Raw genomic sequence first — 25,094 nt, forward strand, 5'->3', positions numbered from 1 at the left:
AGGTAGGCTCAATAGTTGAAGACAGAAAGTGAAGCACATAGCTTGCTTCCATCTAAACTAGGTGTTCTCAAGCCTTAATGTGCTCAGATCCTTTGGAAATCTCACCCATCCAAATCTGCATGGTGGAAGTCTAGGGTGAGTCCCTGAAGGTTTTCATTCCTAGAAAGTTCCCTGGTGATGTCAGTGCTGCTGCTTTGTCTTTAGATGCTAGGGCTGGGTGTGAGGGTCCTGCCCCTCACCTGTCCCAGGGTCTGATTGGTAAAGACTACAATTAACAAGAGCTGTCGTCATTAATAGAAATCATATTGTCACGGTGAATGTTGGGAAGGCAGATCTTCAACAGACCTACACAGGCCACTTTCTGACTTAGTTACTTTAAATGGCACAACCTGCGGCCTAGGATACTGGCCCCGAAGTCTTACAGGTGAGGGAGTATTAGCAATAGAATATTTTATGATTAAAACAGATACAATTTACCAGGCGTGGTGGCACACGCCTTTAATCCCAGCACTCAGGAGGCAGAGGCAGGTGGATTTCTGTGAGTTCAAGGCCATCCTGGTCTACAAAGTGAGTCTAGGTAAAATCCTGGCTTGAAAAACCAAAAAATAAAAAATAAAAGATATAATTTTAATAAAATGCAGAGATGGCTGCTGCCCTAATACACATCTAGCAGAAACCAAGGAGCAAGCACTATACTGCTGAGCATTCCATGACTCAGCTTCTAAATAGAAAAATGGCAACGACCAAGAGACAGAGAGGCCCTCCCCCAGAGGAATTACAAATTCTTCTGAAAGTTATGAAAAGTTACTCCATTTCACACTGAGAAACATATATTCAAATCAAAATATTTTTTAATTAGATGCTAAGAGCAATCTAGTTGTTCAAGAAAAAGTTATTGCTTATATGATAAAAAGTTTGATAGGAAACAATTTGACAGAAAAAGCACACATTTTTCTAAGTGTTCCTTATATGCAATCAACAGAAATTGTAAAGAGACTCACATAAAATTCAGGTTTCTCATTCTTGTGACTCCTTATAGCTTCAGCAACTCCAAGATTATAAGCAGCATTTTTCTGATTCTGCTCTCTGGCGGCCATGCTTTTCATCTATTGCAAAACGGATGCTTTTATTTTTTAATTTAATCACAAAATATGATCTTTAAAACCCTACATTCTGCGAGGCAGTGGTGGCACATGCCTTTAATCTCAGCACTCGGGAGACAGAGGCAGGTGGTTTCCTGTGAGTTCGAGGCCACCCTGGTCTACAAAGTGAGTCCAGGACAGCCAAGGCTAACACCGAGAGACTCTGTCTCAAAAAAAGAAAGAAAGAAAGAAAGAAAGAAAGAAAGAAAGAAAGAAAAGAAAGAACTACACATGAAAGCCTGTCTCAAAAAATAAGAATAAACTTAATTTTAATTTTATATTAATTAATTTTAAATAATTTACTAACATTTAGGGGTTGGAGAGATGGCTCAGAGGTTAAGAGAACTGGCTGCTCTTCCAAATGTCCTGAGTTCAAATCCCAGCAACTACCTGGTGGCTTACAACCATCTATAGGGAGATCTGGTGCCCTCTTCTGGCACACAGGTGGACATGCAGGCAAATTACTGTATATTTAATAAATAAATCTTTTTTTTAATTAACATTTATATGTTCCATTCTTTCAATTCTATGTCAATATATTCCAACCAACACAGAAACCTGTTCGGACAAAATACAATGGTCCTTTCTGATGTCTTTAAAGAGTTGTAGAAGTCAGTCAAAGTTTTTATTCCCCATTCTTTTTTCTTTTTCTTTCTTTCTTTTTTTCTTTCTTCCCCCCTCCCGACCCCCTCTCTGGGTCAGGATTTCTCTGTGTAGCCTTGCTGTTCTGGACTTGCTTTGTAAACCAGGATGGCCTCAAACTTGCAGTGATCTGCCTGCCTCTGCCTCCCTGAGTGCTGGCACTAAAGGAGTGCGACACCACACCCAGCTTTTATTCCCCATTCTTAGAATCTGCACACCATCACTATAATGATAGTAAAAAAAAAAAAAAAAAAAACTAGTGGAAGATTTTTACCACAAAAGCAGGAAACAGTAACAACACTATTATTGCAGACCATGCATAGAGAAAGTGTAAAGGTGCCCTTGTGTGTCCTGCCCCCGCCCTCACCCCCATGCCCACCCCCAGCCCTTTTTGAGATAGGCCATGACTTTAAAAGGTGTATGGGTCTTACCAGGTTTATGTTTTATCAGAAATTTTAAAAGTAACATAAATCCATCATTTTCACTTTTTTTTTTTTTAAGACAAGGTGTTACTATGTAGTAACAGCCCTGGCTAATCCTGGAACTCGCTATGTGGAGTGGCCTCAGCTCACAGAGCTCTGTCTGCCTCTGTCTCCCGAGAGTAAAGGCATGCACAAACATTTCTGGCTCATTTTCACCTTTAAAACTCAGCCCTGTGGGCTGAGGGGGAAGACCCATAATGTACGCTGACATTCAAATACAAGGACCTCCACCAGTGAAAACTTAGACGCTGCCTGTCTTATAGTTGGGGGTTTCTATCGCTGTGATAAGATGCGATGACCAAAAGCAATTTGGGAGGAAATGAGTTTAGTTCATCTCTCCAGTTAGACTCCATTGCTGAGGGAAGTCACGGCGGAACCTGAGGGCAGGAAGGAACTGAAGCAGGGACCAAGGAGGGCTTGCTCTCCACGGCTAGCTCGGTCTGCCTTATTTAACTCAGGATCGCCAGTCCAGGGGTGGCACTGCCATAAATACTTTCTCTGGAGAGGGCTTGACATGGCTCAGTAGGGACACCATTTTTAGGCTCAACTAAATATAGTCTGCACATGCTTCCACTCTAGCACATTTGTAAGCTGCTGGGCTAAAACTCCCGCGGGATGTCGGTTGGTTTCATGTCAACTAGAGTCATTTGGGAAGACTGACTTTCAATTGAGAAAAATGTCTCCCCAAGATTTGCCTACTAGGCTACCTGGCTTTTGAAGAAAGCCTCCTGGTCCTTCAGAATTTGGTATTGCTGCATGAGCCGCTCGTCTTCCACCTCTCTCCTCCTCCTTTCCTCTCCGTAGTACAATGGGAAATTTCGCTGTGCTCGTTGCAAACACACATAGCACATTTCCTGTGGTTCCAAAGTTCAGGACAAATTCATTTGTACATTTTACTTTTTCTGTCTTCATTGACTTTATTCCCTTCACAAGCTCTCCAAAGACTGGGTTTATCAAGAAACACATTCCGTAAGAGAATTCATTAGTGAAATAGTATCTACTATGCAATTGGCAAAAGAAGGTTTACAGAGTAGATCTCATGAATAGTTAAGTGGCTTTAATGAACTCCCAGAGGAGCTGAGAATTAGAAGGGGTTTCTGGGTCCCCTTACCCTTCAGTAGGAGGTCTTGACCAGCAGGCACGTCTCAGTGCAGACATGTGAGTATGCCCATAGATTACAGTAAGGAGAGATTCACAGAGAGACAGAAGCCAGAGGAGGAGCCTGAGTGGGCTTTACTCGGTTGGAGGCACTGTACCTGTCCTGCCTTGTTATGATCCTGGCAAGCTGAGGCAGGAGGTGTTCTGGGCTTCTCATCGTTTCTCTGACAACCTGGAGATGACAAGCTTCAAAGACAATAGAGCACAAATTAATGTTTAACACAAGCTGGCCTCTAGAACAATGATCAGTTTAAATGTTCTTTTAATTGTGTAACCTGTGTGTTTGTGGGTGTGTGCACATGAGTGCCTATAGAGGCCCGAAGAGAGTGTTGGATCCCCTAGAGGTGGATTTTTTTTTAAAGATTTATTACTATGTATACAGTGCTCTGCCTACACATACACCTGAAGGCCAGAAGGAGGGCATCGATCAGATCACATTATAGATGGTTGTAAGCCACCATGTGGTTTCTGGGATTTGAACTCAGGACTCTGAAGGAGTAGTCAGTGCTCTTAACCTATGAGCCATCTCTCCAGCTCCCCTAGAAATGGACTTAGAAGCAGTTGTGATTTTATTGACATGGGTGCTGGAAACTGAACTCAGGATGGACCTCTGAAACAGCCATAAGCACTCTTAGTGAAGAACTTATGTCTAGCCCCAGGACAGTGATAATTTGAGATACAAGTATACACTCAAGATAAAGAGAAAAGGACTATGCTTGGTGGCTCCTGAGGCAGAGGCTGATCGACAGGGAGATCTCTGTGAATTCAAGGTCAGCCTATTTACATGGCCAGAGCAGGACAGCCAGAGTTACATAATAGTGAAGCTTTGTCTTTAAAAAAAAAAATACAGAAAAAAAATCTCAGTGTTTCCCTTCAAAAAAAAGCTGCATGTGCTGGGCATGGTGGTGCACACCTTTAATCCCAGCACTTGGGAGGCAAAGGCAGGTGGCTCTCTGTGAGTTCAAGGCCAGCCTGGTCTACAAAGCCAGTCCAGGACAGCCAAGGCTACACAGAGAAATCTTGTCTCAAAAAAACAAAAAAGAAAGAAAGAAAACAGAAAAGAATCTGTACTTTGTGTCAGAGTCAGGTTTTAACTCATTTTGTAGCTTGTGAGGACAAGCCATGGCATCTTGAAAATCCTGTTACAACTTCCGTGAAATGGGGATAAATTCACTCACTTCACAAAAATATAATGCCTGCTTGCCATGTGATTCTTCTAAGTGCAGGAAATGCAGGGCAAACAAAACCATGAATACACAAGTCCCTATCCTCAAGGACTTAACATTCTGGTGGAGATAACCAGCCAGTAATAATATAACTAAATATATTCCATGATGATAATAAATGGGTACACTGAAGAAACGGAGTAGTAAATCACAAATCAAATTCCCAAGAAAATTCCCACCAAGAAGAAAATATTGGCAAAAATGCCCCCAAGAACGTGAGATAAACAATGTGGATTCCCAACAGAAAAGACATTTCAGGAGAGCACATGGGAGCAAAGTCCTGGAGCTGGCAATGTCCTTGGATCTGTATTTCTGGAGGAAAATGAGTAAGGGATGAGAAGCATTGGAGAAGTCAGACACCAGGCAGATCCCTTGCTGTCAAGAGGACTTTATGTCTCAGAAGAGAGCGGGGAGCTTGGAGGGTTAGGTAGTATATGTCATCATCTGTCTTACTCGGGATTATTTCGCCTGCAGCAAAAATAATGTTTCTACCACAATGCAAATCCCCTGAGCATAGTCTCACTCTCTATTTCACACGGGCTCCAGCCCCTTGCCAGAAACCAAGAACTGAGGTCACTTAGGATGTGGGAATGGTATTGCTCAGGAAAAATGGCTTTAAATAGTATCATAAATATTGGCCAGTGTTTTCGGCAGTACAACTTGAATGTTATTCTAACAATGTAACAGAAAAAAAAAAAACACATGGGGAAATTACTTCTACACAGAAAAACTCTTAACACAAAATTGCCAAGCATTGTAAGAATCAAAAGAACCCCCCCGTCAGGAACAGTCATAGGGGAGGAGAATAAGGGGAAAATGGGAGGGAGGGAAGAATGGGAGGATACAAGGGATGGGATAACCATTGAGATGTAACAAGAATAAATTAATAAAAAAAAATCAAAAGAATCGAAAGCATGTCTGTCAGCATTTTCAACAGCTGAGGCTATTCAGAACCAAAAAAATAAAGGCAATGGCACAAGAGGCAAACCTACTATTAAACAAGGGTACTCAGAGAAAGAGATAAATGATCCATGAACTGGAAAAGCATGGAAAATAATTAAGACCAAAGCGCTGACAGCATGTTAGAGGAAAGAACTGACTCAGCCTAAGGACCTGCGTTCAAGCCCTGAATCCCTCACAGTGGAAGGAGAGAACTGACTCCTAAGAGAGGTTCTCTAACTAAAATGAACAAAGAGACCAAAAAAAATGCATCCTATATATTAACAAAATATATGGCATGTAAAAACACAAACTATTTACCATTATGTTTAAAATAAAACTGAGAATGCTACTTTAAAAGCAGCACAAAGGTAAAAGAAAGAAAATTGGTTTTTTTTTTAACGAGAGAAACAGAAACCACATTCAGAAACTCCAATGTACATTTCATAGTAGCCAAACTATGAAACAAAGGAAATGGTAAAGAATTTTTGAGAAAGTCCTGTGAGGAGGGAGAAATACAAACACTAAGAAAGGAAACTCTTAAAAAGCTACAAGAAGGGGGCTGGAGAGATGGCTCAGAGGCTAAGAGCACTGACTGTTCTTCCAGAGGTCCTGAGTTCAATTCCCAGCAACCACATGGTGGCTTACAACCATCTATAATGAGATCTGATGCCCTCTTCCGGTGTGCATGAAGGCAGTGTCCCCATATACATAAAATAAATAAATAAATCTTTAAAAAAAAAAAAACTACAAGAAGGACCAGCTCAGATGTCTCTTTGGGACATTTAGCAGAAGAAAGTAGAGAAACCTCATTAAAATGCTGAGGAAAAATTAACTATAAAAGTCAAGAACCAGCAACACGATACTAATCCACGTAAGCAGTATAAAGAGTACCCCTACTTGAAAGACAGAGACCTTGCCCAAAGAATTACTACAGAAGACACAGGAAGACAGCAAAAAGCAGATATGTCAGAAACACTGGTGAATAAAGAAGTGCGACATCCCAGCCTTGTGTGGCAAACTCACATTCCATTCGATGCCATATGATACCTAAGCACTCAGAAACCGGCAATGCCTGTAGAGTTGGGAAGTAGTTTCTGAAAGCAGCCAGGCAGGCTGAATTCTCCCTGTGTGATTTCTGCATCGGCTGAGTAACATTTACTCCTCTTACCCATAACGTATCTTACCCATCACATGTGTCTTCATTTCCCTTTAGATTGTGAGCCCAGGTTACCTCTATAATCGCCATCACCTCCCACATAGAACATTCTCAATAACACTGAATAAAGGAATGGAAGAATTACTAAGATTCCCAATGCATTACTTTTCAGAGGCCGTGATCTTCCCACCGTTTGCACTTCTCTCTAGCTTCTCCAGCAGGCTTCCACTCGTCAATTTGCCAGGAGAGGTAGATTGCCTATCACGATGTTTCTTGGCTGGCGAGATATCTAAAGTACAGAACAAAAGCAAGTGACATTCTCTTCAATTCTCAAACAGTAAGATAGGTCATGAAATACACATATACATTCTGACAGTTTTTACCAGGGAGAGTTTCATCTAAGACATGCTCTTGGCTTTAAGTGTCTCTTGGCCTAGTGAGAAAGAAGATGTCCAGGCCACCTCATGATTTATGCCATTTATCAGGACCTGATCAAGCAGCAGGGATCCAAACACCAAACAGTGGTGCAAAGAGGCTACAAGTCACAGGGTTAAAGCAAGGTACAGGGTTTCATGAATAAAAGGTGTCTAGAAGAAAAAGCAAGTAACACAATGGTTCTCGATGAATCTGAAAATTGTGGTATGAATACAAAGTGTCCCCCATAGATTCGTGTACTTGAATACTTGATCCCCAGTGATGCTCTTTGAGAAGGTTAAGGTGGATCCTATAAAAGGGTGGAAAAAATGAAGCACTGAAGATGAGCATTGAGGTTTGGCGGGTGGGCTGACTTTCTGATCACTCTCTGCTTCGTGACTCCAGATACAACATGACCAACTGGCCTGCCACCCTGCCATGTTTATCCCTTGGACCCCAACCACAAGCAAGAATAAACCTCTCCTTTCTTAAATGGCTTGTCAGATTTTTTATGCCAACCAGGAAGGTTAACTGATGCACTAACTTTATTTACTTTGAGTATATAAGTTACTAAGCAACACCACCTACTTCATAAGAGTCAAGAATAATAGGCTGTACCCACAAACCATTGGCCTACCCCTGGTTCCTCCTTCTTTGTCCGACTGGTCTTTCAGCTTGATCTTCCTTGGTCTGTTCTCTCCGCCTTCCTCAGCAATGACCTCCATGGGTGGTTTGTTCTCCGTCTCTTTGTGCTCAATCCTAAGAATAAACAAGATATTTGTCCTCTGCACTGGTCCTGAACAGGTGACTGTGTGAACTCTCATATCTGGGAATCACCCCACCACCTCTCTGATTTCACAACAAGCCTACTTCCTCCAAGGGGTGCAATATTTGCCTTGGAAGTATGTAGCATGAACTCTCTCTTTGAGGCCAAAGCTGGGAGCCTGCCAAGACCACATACTCTTGTACCATGGCTCCCAAAAGAGCTTCATATAAAGAAACTCCTTGAACACCTCAATTTAGATTTTTTTTTTTTTACATTTGGTTTCAGTTTGCATGTTCTGTCCTTTCTACATCTGTGAGAGATGCCTATCAGCTTAAAACCACAGCCTGATAGCCAGATTGCAGCCTACAATCACCATTTCTCTTCTTCCTCCTTCTCTTCACTTCTCCATCTTCTCCATTTATGTATTTATTTATTTACTTACTTATAAATAAATAAAGGAAAGAAGGAAGGAGGGAAAGGAGGAAGGAAGGAAGGAAGGAAAGAAGGAAGGAAGGAAGGAAGGACCCACAAAAAAGATGCTTTGGGAAGTAGTGTCTAGTTGGTGTATGCAGCTGAAGGTTTTCTTTGGTCTCAGATGTGAGTTCAGGGCCCTCCCACTGGAGTGGGACTGTTTGCCTTTAAGTAAATTCAAGGACCAAACTTCACAGAAGTAAACTCTAACATTTGTTTTGAGTATTTGATTTTTCACGCCCATTTCAATATTCTCACACATAAAGAATTCCTTAGACAACCCCCTAGAATGCTTCAGTCAAAGAAAGTTCACATAAGGTAGCTCAGTAGCTCACTTGCCTCCACGTCTAAGCAAGTTTAATTCCTGGCACCACATGGTAGATGAAAAGAAAGTTGTCCTCTGGCCTCCAAACATATAGCACACTGGCATGCCCATCTCCACACACGTATACACACATAAATTAACTACTCAGTGCAAAAGAATCCAAGGCAACAGGTAAATGTGTCTTTCCAAACAATTAAATCAGAATTATTATGAATATTTGAGAAAAGCTCTATGAAGTTGGCTGTTACTGTCCAAGTTTTTTCCCCTGAACTGAATGGCTGTCAATGGCATGGCTATCAAGATTAGGAATATAGGGGCTGGACGGGTGGTTCAGTGGATAAAATCTTATACTGTTCTTCCAGAGGACCCAAGTTCAATTCCCAGCACCCATGTCAGGCAGCTGCCAAGCATCTGTAACTCCAGCTGTAGGAGGATCTGACTCCTCCAAGGGCACCTGCACTCATTTACATTAAACACACACACAATTAGAAGTAATAAAAACAAATATTTTTAAAATATTAAGAATATCAAAGTATGCTAGGCAGTGGTGGCACATGTTTAATCCCAGCACTTGAGAGGCAGAGGCAGGAGGATCTCTAGGCCAGCATAGTCTACAGAGAGAATTCCAGGATAGGCAAGGCTACACAGACTGTCTCAAAAAAACAAACAAACAAAAATGTCAGAGTACACAGTCACAGTGGATGGATAACAGCCAAATAGGAAACAAAACTCAAGCCTCCTTAGCTCGTCTTTCACTGTTCTTGGTAGCACACTATTTTTATCTTGTTTGTCTAAAATAAAAAAGGAATTAAACTGATATGGCAGCTCTATAAAATGGAAAATTTTATAAGATGTATATTATATGAATATACTAAAGACTGACTATAATACTACTGAGAAAGTACCTAACAGATGAACACTTGCTCCACAGAGCAACTACTACTGCTATTGTTATAATTATCACTGCCAGCAGCTGGCCCAGGAACACCCACCATCCTCCTGAGGACGCAGCATCAGCGTGCTCGGTCGTAATAGTCAATGCTTAGACAGGAGGTATCCTGGGAGCTGAGAGAAAAAGAGGCTAAGGTGGAGGAAGTGGAAGACAGCAGAGGAAACCTAGCAGGTTAGAGTTTTACAAATACTGCAGAAACTAAGATGAGCGTCACGTAGGGTCAAAATCATTTGGGTCTGTTTTCTAAAACTTAACCACAGAAAAGCTATGCAGTAAACTCTTGGTGCTTATACAGAGATGATACGGAGGAGAAAGAAGATGAGAGTAACAGGGATGAAGGCAGAAAAGGGAAGAAAAAAGAGGGAATAAGTTTGGAAAACAAATACTGCCCAATAGGCAAGGCAAACTGGTGCCTGGCTTAACCTTCAGAGCAAAGCACTCACCTTGGAAAGGCCAGCGCGCTGTTGGGCCGCTTTCCAAAGACCTCTCTGGTAGACAGCACTGAGTCCATGGTGCCAGGCCTCTGGAGGACAGAGACAGAGGTCATATCTGAGCCGTGACTGAGAACAGTCCAAGACACCTCAGGCTGCCTCCAAAACAATGCTACCATTGTGCTCTTTACACTGATTCGGTGCCTAAAGTCCAGTAAGTGTGGCCTCCTTCCACAAAGTCCCCCCCCTAAGAATTGGAGTTTCTTCCAGACTCCTTTGGAAAGTGAGCAAACGTCCAGAAAGCACCAGGTGAGCACAGATCAGATTCCACTCTTGACCCACAGGACATTAAAATTATGCTGTTCAGAGAAAGTCTTTGAAGTAAGTTTTTGTCTCCCTGCGTGCTGCTAACTGCTATGTATCTCCAGGCACTAGGCTTGTGGGGGTAACAACTGGAGCTGCACTGCAGGATTTTAGTGGAGGTTTTGAACCCCACATTTTATGGAAATGTGTACAAGAGCACGCAAGCAAGAGCTACTGTAGTTATCACTTTATATAATAACCACATTATTACTGCTGATTAATATGCACAATTATTTCTGAGTGGATGCTATTGCCTACAAAAGACCTTAAAGAAAATTCCAAAAGAGGTTTTATTTAATTAATCACCAAAATATGCACATAAAGTTCCCCGGAGGACTATTTTACAGAGCCATACTCAGGTTTAAATTATAGACCATCTGTCAGTCAAACTGCCACTCCCGCCCACATTTCATGGTGTTCACAGAGTAAGTGACACGTGTTAAGGCGTCCTGATTAACCCAGAGCTCCAGGGCCAAATTCATCTAGATTATCATCGTTTTCATTTCCACACACTGGTTTGTGGTCCCTCTTAGCAATCCTGTGTAAAAATAAGGTTGTGTGGAAAACTCCATGGAGCCTCCTCACACACCGCCCCACCTCCTCAGTCCCCACTACAGAGGTCCATGAAGGGAGAAATGGACAGTTAGGCCATTTTCATAGTCTTTCCATTGTTTAAAAAAAAAAAAAATCAAGCCGGGCATGGTGGCACAGGCCTTTAATCCCAGCACTCGGGAGGCAGAGGCAGGTGGATCGTTGTGAGTTTGAGGCCAGCCTGGTCTACAAAGTGAGTTCAGGACAGCTATGGTGAACACAGAGAGCCCCTGTCTCGGAAAGAAAGAAAGAAAGAAAGAAAGAAAGAAAGAAAGAAAGAAAGAAAGAAAGAAAGAAAGAAGGAATAAAAGAAAATCAAGCTTGTGCTATTTATGATTCTGTGATGATCCAATTAATTCCTATCATCTGTATTAGTACCCAGAGATCCACAGAGGCCCATTAACCACTGGATGAGTGCTGCCGACTGTTCCTTCACCTCTTCAACCCCTGCTGTGTCTAGCTTAGCATGAACACCATACCAGCTACTTAATGGTTAACAACGATGGTGACAGTTATGAAATGTATTTTATGACACTATAACTAAAAACTAATAGTGTGGATCTGGGGAGATTGGCTCAGCAGTTAAGAGCACTGGCCAGTCTTCCAGAGGACCTGGGTTTCACTCCCAGTACCTACACAGGCACTCACAACTGTCTGTAACTCCATTCCCAGGGGATCTGGTGTCCTCCTCTGGCCTCTCCAGGGACATTAAACACGCATACACAGACAAACACAGCAAGCAGAACATTTTGTCATTTCTAGAGCCAAATGAAATAATGCACACAGAAGAGCTTTGTTGGCAATAAGGTACTATACAATGTCTAGAGCTAAGGGTTTCTCTTGCTTTTTCATTCCTTGGTTAACACTGATTCAAGATTTGGTTTAAGTCCTTCATCTTGTCAAGAAACTGGCCATCTACGGCCACACACTTCCACACACTTAAAATATATCAACACAAGCTTCTCTCTTTTTTTTTTAATTGTTTATCTGTATGGTATTTGTGGAGGCAGAGAGGGCATTTTGAGACAGGGTCTCTCCTCTGCATAGCCCTAGCTTGTCCTGGAACTCACTATGTAGACCAAAATGGCCTCCAACTCACAATTGGCCATCCAACTCGGCACCTGCCTCCCAAGTGCTGGGATTAAAGACACGCAACACTATGCCTATCTTGAATAGACTTTCTTAATGACAGCATACCCACATTTGATTCAGAACCACAGACTGGAAAGAGGGGTTATGTGTTGGCTAATTTTAGTTATCAACTTAGTCTGATATAGAATTCCTGGGAAGATAGTTTCTGAGGAATTTTCTAGTTCAATTGTCCTGTGGGCATGCCTAGGGGCAGGGGGACTATCTAAATTTCCTCTGTTAATGTGAAAAGATGCTGACTGAAAGTGGGTAGAATCACTCTCTAGTTTTGGTCCCTGGACTGCCCCAGAGGGCAGACTGTAGGTGTGGTTCAATTAGCTGTTTTAAGCTCCTGCCACCTTGAGGTACCTGCTCTCATGGATGGGTAACCTGCCAGTGTGAGCTAACAAACCCATTTCAGTTGCTTTTTGTCAGGCTCTCTTATCACAGCAATAGAAATGAAAGCAGGAAAAGTTAGAAGAAAACAATTTACATTTGCAAGGGCTTTAGTCAAGGTGCCACTTCCATCCACGGTACAAAGGAAGTCCTTATAAAATCTCATCTTCACTTTGCTGTCTCTGATCGAAAGGACCCCAATTCCTTTGAATGTGAACTCCACGCTTTGTTTGACAGAAATGGATCGTGATAAAAAAAGTAATGTCTCCTTAACACATCCTTCTATTGTATCCCTGTTAAATGGACCTTCCAGGGATATCATGACAAAATTAAGTGGGACAACTGGAATATCACCTGGAGAAGAAAAAGACAGAGCAAGGGGAAGGAAATTATACTAAAGACACATAATAAAGAATATAATAAAAACATATTGCATACACTTTTAAGTAATTACCAGATTCTTGACATTGAAAGACAGAATTATCCATATTTTCCCCTTATACTTGTAATATCATTGCAGAAAATGAATCTATCTGGTCATTAAAACATGCTAGTCAGTACAATTTCATCTAAAATTATAATGCACTTTGCTCATAATAAAAATAATTGTCTGTCTAAATAATCTAAACAAGGATTTAGTTTTCTCTAGGGAGCAGAGGTGAGATGTTTCTCCTCTATGCACAGTTTTCTGAGGTTTTTCTGCTCCCTCATCTTTCAGGACACTCTGCAACCCAGTTTATGAATGTCTTCTGATTGCCATATCATCTTTAGATAATTATAAATATTTGTAAATATTAACTGTTTGAAAAGATAGCCTTCTTCCCTGGATGTTATCTTTGATGACACTAAAGGTCTTATACAAAGGTGTCAGAGTAGACAAGATGCAGAAAGTGCTCCTTTCCAAAAGAGCTCACAAATGACAAGGCAAATGAATGAGATTGTATCTACCATGAAAGAAGCAAGGACCTATTGGACTAGAACTGGTGTAGGAGCTGTGCAAGGGCCACAGATTAGGGAAAAAGTAAATATCAAAGAGGATGGAGAGGACCATGGCAAACAGCAGTAACAAGGTCCAGGGAGAGGAACAAGACCAAGAGAGGCATACTCCAGGCACGCACTTAACACAAGTTACTCTTTCAAATGCCCGTTACTGCTGAGTGATAAGAATTAGCATTTTGCCAGGCATGGTGGTGCACACCTTTAATCCCAGCACTTAGGGAGCCAAGGGAGGTGGACCTCTGTGAGTTCAAGGCGAGACTGGTTTACAAAGCGGAGTCCAGGACAACCGGGGCTACAACAGAGAAACCCTGTCTCGAAAACTCAAGAAGAAAAAAGAAAAAAAAAAAACAGAATTAGCAGTTCTTCTAGATGTGGCCTTCACTACATCAGCCCATGCTCTTGCACAGTGAACACTGGTTCTTTTCTAAGTCCCTCTGCATCTGTTTAGCGTATGAGTCTTAAAACAGATGGTCGGGTTGCGTGCTTTCCCGTACCCCATTGCATCTCTGCAGCCAGTCTTCCAGTCCACTTACATCATGGTGGATGAGCCAGTGGATACCAGCACATCTCTCCTCTCATGACCTTTCAGTGACCTGTCGGTCGTGTCCTCCCATGCCATGGCTCTCCAACTTCCTCCTTGCTCTACTTTCTGGCTTCTCTCTTCTTTTATTCCTAATTATACTGAGGAGCTTTGAGAAGTTGTCTTGATTTCCATGTGTTGTTGATTTGGGAGGGTTTGTTGGTCCACAGGACACTATCCTCATCTGCTTCCTTATATCCTCTTCTAGGTAAACTTATTCTAACCTAGATCGGTGTTCTCCACGTCTCTTCTGAGCTCTGGGGTCACTGACCTCTTTGTAAACGTCCCTAGGAGAATGCCAGATTCAAAGTGCCTCAAAATGAGCTTGCTACATTACCCAAGACCACGAGCATCGCATCCTCTGTTCTCCAGGCAGGAAATCTGAGTAACTCTAATTAACTTCCCCCATTCGAGTAACTCTAAATAACTTCCCCCATTCCTACCTAGTCCCATCAGCTCTCACCTGAACTAGCTTCTATTCCTTCCTCACTACCGGCCGCCTCCACTCCAGCGTTTGTCTTATTTCACCAACTTGCTGTAATCCAACGCGCTCTACCTAAGCTTTAAAAAAGTACCAAAAATGTACAGCTGCAAACCTGTCAGTAGTTCCCAGCGTGGTGAAAAGGGTTTGGTGTCTTTAAGAGAACTCAGTTATGTTACGTAAACATGTTTGCGTTTTAACCCCGGGTGTGGAATAGGTGTGATTCAGATTGTAGGCAGCAGCAAACTGTTTGCCTTATGTTGGCTCTGAGAGGGGCTCTTTATCAGCTGCAGATAGTTTAATTCTGAGGACTCTGAAGAGGGAATAAATGCCAGAGCTCAGTAAGAGACAGGGGTGAGGGTGGGGGTGGGGGTGGAGGGAAGCTCTGAGGGGAAGCTCTGAGAAACGAGGTGGGTGCTGCTCCTGGTTACTGTTGATGTAGTTTGACAAGAAAAAAATTGGAGAAATCCTGAAACGAAGATTGGTCTTGCCTCAAGGAGCCCAACCACCCTAACGAGCAGGAAGTAGCTAAACAGACCTCTGCCCCTTCTCCCCACTAAAATTTCTCTCCTACCTGGGATTGGGGTATTGGAAGGGATTAGGGTGGAGAATGGAGGTACGGGATGAAGAAACCAAAATGAGTTCTGTTTTGTTTTGTTTTTTAAAATAGCACCTACATCCCAGAGAATGAGTCCCAGCATTCTTACCACACAAGTGACCTATACCTACTATTTTTGTCATAATTATATCCCTTCAGTTTGCCACAGTCCTCAGTCCTGGCCACATAGAAGTGTCCAGGATGGTCCTAACAGGCTTCACTCTGTCTCGTACTCTTGCCATGTTTGTACAATTCCTGATAGATCGTCCCATGGCTTCTCTGCTGGCAAAACTCCCCCTTCTGGAGACAGGCCTGCTCTCCTATACGTCATATTTGATCCAGTTCTGACCAAGGCTGCTGTGCAATACTAAATCCTGAGAGCTTTGATGTAAAAACCACATCTGATTACCGAAAACTGCTCTAGGGAGTTGATTATCTAGTTAGTTAGTAATGAGTAATTTTAACTCTGAATCTGAGATATAGACAGGGTTGTTCTTTTCAACTACTTAATTCTGAAGTTTTTACACACTGTAAAAAATGAGTTGTAGATCCAAACTACTTTCTAAGATTATGATACAAGATCCAAGGTGAAGAATAAACTCTTAATTCTAAAGCAAATGTATTTTTTTTAAAAAGTTCACTTTGTCTTGATTTACTTTCATACTGTTTGATGAAATATAAAATTTTAGGTGAAAGGCAAAACTGTGTCAAACCCATCATATTGAATATATGCAAAGTAAATTCTAAGCATAGTTTTTTGTTTTTCCAGTATATTTTTTTTTCTTGTTTGGTTTTGAGCCAGGGTCTCACTCTGTAGGCCCAGCCAAACTGGAACTCACTGTATACCTTAGTGTGGCCTCAGGTTTGTGGCTATCCTCCTGCCTCAGCCTTGCAAGTGCAGGAATTACAGGATGAGCCACTGCACCTGGATTCCTGACTTGCTCTCTCCTTTTCATAGAGAGCTACCCTGAAAATCAACTTCCTGGAAAGTTAAAGGAACATTGCAGGTTTTCTACCCCTGCTGCCAAGGGTAGACCATTTCTCTCTAACCACATCTGAATGTGATGCAACTGAAGACTTAGAAAATACTAAGAGGAACTCAGCCCCCAACAGTGGATAAGCAGCCACAGCAGGTATGGTGAAGCCCACATTGAGGCTGGATGTAAGTGTGTAAATACAACATGGGTGGTGTTTGTTTTGTTCACTGCTGCAGTTTTAGAGTCTGTAGAGTTGTCCCTCGATAAACATTTGTGAAAGAAAGAAAGGAAAGGAAGGAGGGAAGGAGAAAGGAAATAAGTAAGGACTGTTTTAGGATATTTTTAGAAACATGTAAGTTAATACACATTAAGTGCAGCATTATTAAATTTTAATTTTTAATAATTTAGATTATATACATGATAGAAAGACATTATTTTTCTCACAACTAACTGACCAAGTTTTTTGTTATTGTTGTTGTTGTTGTTGTTGTTGTTACCCAGAGACCTTAAATTAGATTTCTCTTCTTTAAAGCCACTTTTAAATTCTTAGAATCTGAAACATGAGTCTAACGAGCCTGTAGAATTCTGTCACATGGTCTTTAAATGAACTCAGTCTTCCCATGCCTGCCTGCCTCTTAAGTTATTAGTGTCTAAAATGGACTCCAGGGGCTGGATGGATGGCTCATCAAGTAAAGCCATGTGCCACCAAATCTGAGGATCAGAATTCAATCCCTAGGACCTACATGGTAAAAAGAAAAGCAATGATTCCCAGAGGTTATCCTCTGACTTCCACATGTATCCTGTGGCACAAGACACACACACACACACACACGTTAAAATAAATATTTAAAAAGTAAACATACTGAGCTTCAGGAAGACTTTAATTTTCCCACCCTGACTCCACGTTCTGCCGAAAGTACCATACGAAACACAAGGCTCTCAAACCAGAAACTAATGCAGCATTGGCCAAGTTTCACCCTTTCAATTTGTCTCCACAGGCCAATAACTGTTAAACGGATTTACCAGGAGAAAACACTTTGTTTTGCTTGAGTCCGTGGATCTGCACTAACTTCTCAGACATGATGAACACCGGCCTCAGCACCAGGATAGACTTGTTTCCCACCTCAAGCGTCTGCCTCGTGAAAGTAAAAGTTCCAAGTCCAGGAATCTGAACCCCCTGGGAGGAAAGGAGACAAAAAGGACAGCACACACAGTGCCATTAAAGGGTTCAGTCAGCCATGGACTATCATACTTAGTACATATGAGCAGGATACAAAAGTTCCACCACCTCAGCCGCGCGTGGTGGCGCACGCCTTTAATCCCAGCACTCGGGAGGCAGAGGCAGGCGGATCGCTGTGAGTTCGAGGCCAGCCAGGTCTACAAAGTGAGTCTAGGATGGCCAAGGCTACACAGAGAAACCCTGTCTCGAAAAACCAAAAAAAAAAAAAAAAAAAAAAAAAAAAAAGTTCCACCACCTCTTAAGTCCCTCCATGCTCCTCCCAAAATCCCTACCTAGTTCTACAGCATTTAAGCCCAAGACTTGCCCTGAAGGAAGAGTCTAACCATAGGCAGTTCCTTGTTTTGCACTAGCTAAATTTAGTTTCAGTATTTATATATTCCAGTCACAAGTTATTCCCAGCAAAATGGCAGAACAGGAAGTATTATACCCTCCTACATCCGTGTCAGGAACTGTTCAGCTACAAATAGGCCTCATCTAGTTTCTTTACACAGACTGAGCAGCCTGTGCTCTCTGTACCACTAAATGAGAAAGATTTACGGATGCATTGTCTAAGGATAATATCCAGCTTGCCAGCAATGCTCCGTGTTTCAAAGAATAAAAATAAAAAGGGGATGATTTCTAACAAAATAAAACTAAAAACAAGACAGAATGGCTTTAAAACCTACTTCACTATTCCCAGCAAAATATGCAAGTCTATGTACGAAATGGTTCTAGAACTACTGTGTTGAAATTGGAGAGTACAGCCTACCTTGTGCATAGTGAGCTGCCGTGCCACAAAATCTGAAACATTCCCCCAGATAGTGGAGACTTCTGAAATCCAAAGGAAAAGGAAAACAAGTTACGTGGGCAACCATGTGATAGTATTTTAATCCTAGTAAACAAAAGCATAAATATGAAAGGCATGATTAAATGGTAGTAATTTCTAATTCATATAGAACAGAAGATAAAAATCATTCCCCAAAATTTAACTCTCCTGTTAGCTAAAGCTAATGCCTATAAGTTCCAAAGCTATGGCTTTAATAACAACGATGAGAGGCTGGGGAATGTGGCTCAGTGAGCAGTGCTCACCCAGTGGGTAGGAGGCGCTAGGTTCAACCCCCAGGACTACAACAGAAGAGTGAGACTCAGTGGCAGAATGCTCCCGTGCATGAAGCTCAGAGTTCAATCTTTGGCTGCTTCCTATCCACCAAACTCACCCATTTCCTCGCACATCGTTAGAGAAAGTACTTTACAACCATGATATACCAGAATTAAAGGCCATAATCTTCCTGCTTTTAGTGAGCAGTTTAAACCATAAGAGAAAAATAATGACAGTTTGCCTAGTTAGAGAATTGGCCTTTTTGTCCCTAGCTTTATCCATGTCCCCCAAGTGGCAGCCCAATAAAAATGATCAAATGATTTTCTTAGTCTTTTATCTTAATAATTAAAACTTTGCCTTCTTGATCTGCAAGAAGTTCCTAATTAGAAATGACCACCAGGAATATATGATTAGACTTAGGATAGTGAGCTTAACACAGACATGATTTTCTATTTTGTTAAGTTTGCTAGTTTTGGGGAGTTAGAATGAGGAAAATTAGACTGAGTTCAAGAAAAAAATAAATAGGGCTGGAGAGATGGCTCAGTGGTTAAGAGCGCCGCCTGCTCTTCCAGAGGTCCTGAGTTCAGTTCCCAGCAACCACATGGTGGCTCACAGCCATCTATAATGAGATCTGGTACCTTCTGCTGCAGATAAAGCACTCATGTACAATAAATAAATAAATCTTTAAAAATAAATAAATAAATAGGAAGCTTTCAAATCAAAGTAGAATTATGATGTCTGTTGATCAATTCTAACTATATACTGAGTTAAGTTACTAACTCACTGACAAAAATCTCACTCTCCTGATTTACATGGAGAAATTTCAGAATTATGATGTCAAAACTGATAAAGAGTTTATGACTAAACATAACATGCAGTTCAAATTTCAGGTAAGTTATCCATACCAGAGAAAACAGCTTAACCCAGGCCAGAAGAAACTGTATACTTTGTAACTAAATCCTGATGAAAACTCTTTGATTTAACTGGGAATTTGAGTGATCTTTGTTCATTGAGATGTATCCATGTCTGTGGTAATGTTTTATTCAGTACAGTAGGACAGGCAGAGTTACATAAAAGTAGAGTTAATTATTTAAACTGAAGTTTGCTATTTCTTACTGGAGAAAGGGGCTCTAGGCCTCTGCAATTCAATTAGAGTAGATTTGTAAATGATACCAATTAGGATTTCTAAACAATTTGTTTTGACAAGTAAGTTTTAGAAAGATTAACACTAAATGGCAGAATGAAAATGATTTCAACCCCATCCAAAAATAGATTTAAATGTGATCTATGACGTCAGGCTTTAAAAAAAAAAAGGAAGTCTGGTGATTTGACAAAATCCAGCACTCTTCCCCACAAAAAAAGACTCAGAAAACTAGTGTGTTCACTGACTTTACATTAGTACAATGAAATCTCTGAGGTGACTGACTTATAAAGGAAAGAAGTGTACTGAGCTCAAGAGTTTTGGAGGTGTTCCAAGTTCAAGTTCAAGATCAAGCAGCCACAGTGATTTGACCTTCGGGCGATGCTACCTCATAGTGGGAACGTTTGTCGTGAAAGAGACTGTGTGGCCAAATATGAAACTAGAGATGGGGAGAAGAGAGAGGGAAAGACTGGTGCTCTGAAACCCAGAGGACACCACTTTCATAATATTTTTAGAACACCTTTCAACCCAGCTTGCCTTCTCACACCCTAGAGCCTTCAGTGAGTTGCTCTCCTGGTCCTCATCCACATTGTCGCAGCACAGACACAGCTGGATTTTCTTTAATGATGCTAATGTCTGCAACAATTGTAGCAAACTTGAACGCTTTCTAATCTTTTGCTACAAAACTGGATGGTCTCTACCCCTTTTCTGCTCTTTTTTTTTTTCCCTTTCTTTTTTCTTTTCTTTTTTTTTTTCTTAACTTTCTCATTGTAAATCAAGCTCACAACCAGTGAGCGGTGACCATGGCATTGGTGAATGTTACTCTGTCTTGAAACTCCTGCCACCGAGTAAATCACTCTGCCCTTCTTAGAGCCATCCTCACTCACGTCTCCGGCATCTGGGTGGGACATAAGCACCTTTCCTCCCAGACTTCCACACAAATGGCCTGTCACTCAATTCCTGAGAGGCTTGATTCTCTTGAATCTCAAGAGCATCTCCTATTTTCCACATTCCTACCTATGTTTTGGTTTTCAAACTCTCACCAGAGTGACCCATTACGCCCAGAAAACATCATTCTAGAGGCATCTCTAACACACACCTCAGAACTTCTCTACATGCCTCCTGCAAGCCAGTTCCAAAAATCTATGCACCCCATGGTCAAGTTTACTGCAAGAATGACTCCAGCTCTCGGTGTATTCTATAGTCAACAAGAGAACGCAGGTAGGGGAGGGTTGTTTTGACTCGGTGTAGGCCATCATGACAGACAAGGCACAATGATTAGGATGTTTCAGTCAGTGGTGGCAGGAGCCTCTCGTGTGAATTGGGAAGCAGAAACAGGGCCATGCTATAACCTTCAAAGGAATGTCCCAATGTCCCCCAAATAGTGCCCACTACTGTATCTAAGTGTTCAAACATATAAGATTATGGAGGTCATAATAAATCATAATTAGCAAGTCTAATAGATAAAAGTGAGTGTTCTATATAGCTGCAATAAATAAGGAGACTTTTAAAATTTGGACTAGAGAGATAGCTCAGAGGTTAAGAGCACTGTCTGCTCTTCCAAAGGTCCTGAGTCCAATTCCCAGCAACCACATGGTGGCTCACAACCATCTATAATGAGATCTGGTGCCCTCTTCTGGTGTGTAGGGGGATACATGCAAGCAGAGCATGTATATGTAATAAATAAGTAAATCTTTTTAAAAAATTAAACACAATACAACATTAGAATTCTAAAAAATTTAAATACTTAGGTATGGATCTTGAAAGTGTGTATAAAATCTATGAGAAAATGTACACAAAAGTGATGAAGGAAATCAAAGAGCTACGTAGCAGAACATTCTGCGGATAAGAAGGTTCAGCACTGTCCAGATGTTATGTCTCTACTATAGTCTCAGCTTCCCAGCGAGCCAGGTTTTACATATCGACAAACTCATTCTAAAGCTCACACGGAGAAGCAAGACACAAAACAACCAACACAATGTTAACAGGACTAACAGGCAGGACCTGAGAGCCCCAGCACTCAGGAAGCAGAGGCAGGCAGAGCTCTATGAGTCAGAGCCCAGCCTGGTGTGCACAGCCTCTTCTGGCTGCACAGTGAGACTCCAGGTAGGAACCCTAACCCAGACAGGGGGAATACAAACTCAAAGTAGGCTCATCATTTTTAAGAACCGTTCCACTCTAGTGGGGGATGTTGAAAATTTCGGATGCTGCATGAATGTGTAAGATATCCTTACATCTTTCTCTTAACCTTAAAAATATGTAACAAAAGTTCTTATTGTGGGGCTGGAGAGTGAGCTCAGCAGCTAAGAGTACAGCTCTTCCAGTAGAGGCCCCGGGTTCAGCTCCCAACACCCAGGTCTGGATTCTTCCAACTGCCTGTAACTCCAGCTCCAAGGAATCTGACACCACACCATCCTGTGGCTTCCTCTGAATCCCACATACATAAGTACACACACACACACACAAATAAAAAATAAAAACAAGGCTGGGTGTGGTAGTGCAGACCTTTAATCTCCACACTCAGGGAGGCGGAGGCAGAGGCAGGGGCATCTACTAAGTCCAGGACAGCCAAGGCTACACAAAGAAACTTTGTTTTTAGAAACATAAATAAATATGATTTTAAGGTTATTTGTATCATCTACCTCCTCTTTGGCAGGATTTAGTTCAAATGTAAATTTACACTTATTTGTGTTTTGATTACTGTGTATCTTCCCCAATGACTGTAAATCCAGGGGCTTTTGGTCACCCAGTTCTCTAGAGCTCAGCACACAGTAGGACTTGATGTATGGGGAGAAGATAGAAAATATTTTTAAAGTCATAAAACTATTGCTTTTTCTACTTCTTTCAAAAACTTGACAGGAACAATTAGGAATTTTGCTAGGGACATGAAAGAAGCAGTATTTGTTCTTATTTGTCTTGTCTCCTAAAATCATTCTCTAATAGCTAAAAAAAGTTATAATGGCTCTGTAAGTTATAATGGCTAATTTTAAATTTAATTATAATTATAAGAAAGCTACTAAAATAGATTGTTTATTATAACTTGTTTAACAAAAAGCATCAGTTCTCGTTAACACACCTGCAAGGTGTCAAGAACAATACAAGCAGCTGTGCCTTTTTGTGAGCTCTGAAAAGGAGTTATTTTTGACTACAGGGGAATGCTTTTCTCTGGGTAGCCACAAGAGTTTTCATCCACGCAGGGAGAAGTACGGAGGCTGTTTTCAGTACTTAGCACTATTCATGCAGTGTGTGGCATTTTTAAAAATAGAAACCCTGAGCCGAAGAACAACACCTGAGCTGGCTCAAGTTTGGCCATAGGGAAATAAGCTCCGAGTCTCGCTTGAAACACGGTAAGGTTCAGCCCCAAATCCCCCACAGCAAGTCGCTTACCCTCTTGACTCAGCGAAGGCAGTGTGGGCAGCACCTGCTTGTACTTGTCCTGAAAAACTGGTGGAATCCTGTCCAACATCTTCGGTCCCGATTGACTCCGTGGTGGATCGTCGTTGGATAATCTCTTCTTTGTTATATGGAGTTCGCACTAAAGTGATTTTTCCCACCCTCCAGCTCTCTTTGCCCGGAATTTGGAGGTGTGCTTTAAAAGTCTTTAAATGTTTTGATATTATTTTTCCTTAAATAAACGTTCTTTGTCGCCGTCCCTCTCCGGTGATCTGGCTCGGGGATAACCTGTTTCCCCCAACACGTAGCCAGAGCGTTGTCCCTTGCTAAGCCAGAAGGGCAAATCCACGCCCACCCAAACAGCGAGGGCCTCGGGCATATGGAGGGCTGGGGAGGGTCGCTGAACTAAGAAAGCCTTGGGAAAGGGAGGACTGAAAGCGTTGCTATGACACGACAAAGGCTCGCTCGGTTGCTAGGGCCTCAAGGCCCAGCCCCCTATGAGAGTGCAGTTTCTAGGCTACCTGAGAGCCCAAGCAACCACTTTAGGAAGTAATTTTTTTTTTTAAACTTTGCTCCTTCTCTCTTACCCAGGGCACAAAGAGACTTGTCCTTGAAGGTGATCTATACTGCAGTCATCCAGAGCAAATGGGGAGGGGGAGGGAACGGTGCATTTTGCCGTCAGCAGCTTAGAGTATATGGATCTGATTGAAGATTTGAGCTTGAGCTGGTTTACTTCTTGGCTTGGCTTTGTTTCCAGGCTCCCCTCGTAGGAAAGGGAGGGCTGAAGAATGAAGGCAGAGTGTATGTTTTTAATCCCCTTCCCTCCTCGTCCCCGCCCTCTGTCATTTTTCCCCTTCCCTATAGAGAGCAGAATAGGACAAACCTACTCCTGCAGATGACTTCGATGTTCTCCTTCCTGCTAACTCTGCACAAGTCAACCCCATCCAGGTCAAGAAACAAGGCTGTCAGTACCACAGAAGTGGCCTTGCGTCCCCTGCAGTCATTACCCCACCTTAAACTATACATCAGCTGTGACATTGAACTGTTGAAGACACATATGCATATTCTTTTTCTCTTTTTCTTTCTTCTTTTTTTGGGGGGGGGGTGGCGGGGTTTCGAGACAGAGTTTCTTTGTGTAGCCTTGGCTGTCTTGGACTCGCTTTGTAAACCAGACAGGCCTCGAAATCACAGCGATCCACCTGCCTCTGCTTTCCAAGCTCTGGGATTAAGGGTGTGCCCCACCATGCCCGGCATGCATATTCTTTTATCTGGCTCTATCACAGTGTGTGTGTGTGTGTGTGAGAGAGAGAGAGAGAGAGAGAGAGAGAGAGAGAGAGAGAGAGAGAGAGAGAGAGAGAGAGAGGCGGGGGGAGGGGAGTGTCATTTGTGGCTTCTGTGGTAGCTGTCGTTTTGACTTGCATATTTCTATGTGAATAAAGGACAGTTATTAGCCATTCCCCTGGAGAGAGGCATTTGAGCTTTTTCCAGTTGTGGACATTAGGAATACTGCTGCTACAAGCATTCTCTTTTGAGACTTTTAATCTTTCGTTAGTATATGCACATCTGTAATGTGTATATAAGTCCAAGTACATGAGTGGATCATGGAAAGGGCACATGATTGCCTTGGATAATGCCAAGCACATTTCACAGGAACAAATGCTATGAAGAGGCAAGAGGAACTATTGGCACATAATGTGGACAAAGGCCAGGGACGATAGGCCACCTGAAAGGAAAAAGGGGTATTCCACATCAACATTTTTAAACATCTCATTTGATTTCCGTGTAAAAAACAAAACCCAAAAAGGTTGCTTTGCTGCTGAGAATAAAATAGCTGTAATCCACACACTTGAGACAGGATGTTTTTGTATGTGTTGCATTCATAACATCCAGATATGTTTGGAGTGGCATCATTATGCCCCCTAGTAGTCATTCTTGGACATACCACACGTTGAAATACAGCGTTTGTGGCAGGTAGTTTTAATTGTCAACTGGAAACAATGTGGACTCAGTAGGATAGAGTCT

General features: G+C 41.9%; 1 protein-coding gene across 1 annotated transcript in view; it reads right to left on the reverse strand.

The window, feature by feature from the left end:
- The window catches only part of CCDC81 (coiled-coil domain containing 81), a 32,580-nt gene extending 8,933 nt beyond the window's left edge, over positions 1-23,647 (reverse strand). The window contains exons 1-10 of the mRNA XM_084765695.1: positions 23,067-23,647; positions 18,209-18,270; positions 17,244-17,397; positions 12,683-12,939; positions 10,120-10,199; positions 7,800-7,921; positions 6,914-7,037; positions 3,523-3,610; positions 2,974-3,120; positions 1,002-1,106 (exon numbers count right to left, since the gene is read on the reverse strand). Coding sequence (XP_084621821.1) covers positions 1,002-1,106; positions 2,974-3,120; positions 3,523-3,610; positions 6,914-7,037; positions 7,800-7,921; positions 10,120-10,199; positions 12,683-12,939; positions 17,244-17,397; positions 18,209-18,270; positions 23,067-23,145 — 1,218 coding nt within the window. The 5' untranslated portion in view covers positions 23,146-23,647. The remainder of the gene's footprint in view (positions 1-1,001; positions 1,107-2,973; positions 3,121-3,522; positions 3,611-6,913; positions 7,038-7,799; positions 7,922-10,119; positions 10,200-12,682; positions 12,940-17,243; positions 17,398-18,208; positions 18,271-23,066) is intronic.
- Positions 23,648-25,094: the final 1,447 nt, after the last annotated feature.

The sequence above is a fragment of the Acomys minous genome (assembly GCF_964271855.1).
Source record: "Acomys minous genome assembly, chromosome: 2".
NCBI lineage: Eukaryota > Metazoa > Chordata > Mammalia > Rodentia > Muridae > Acomys > Acomys minous.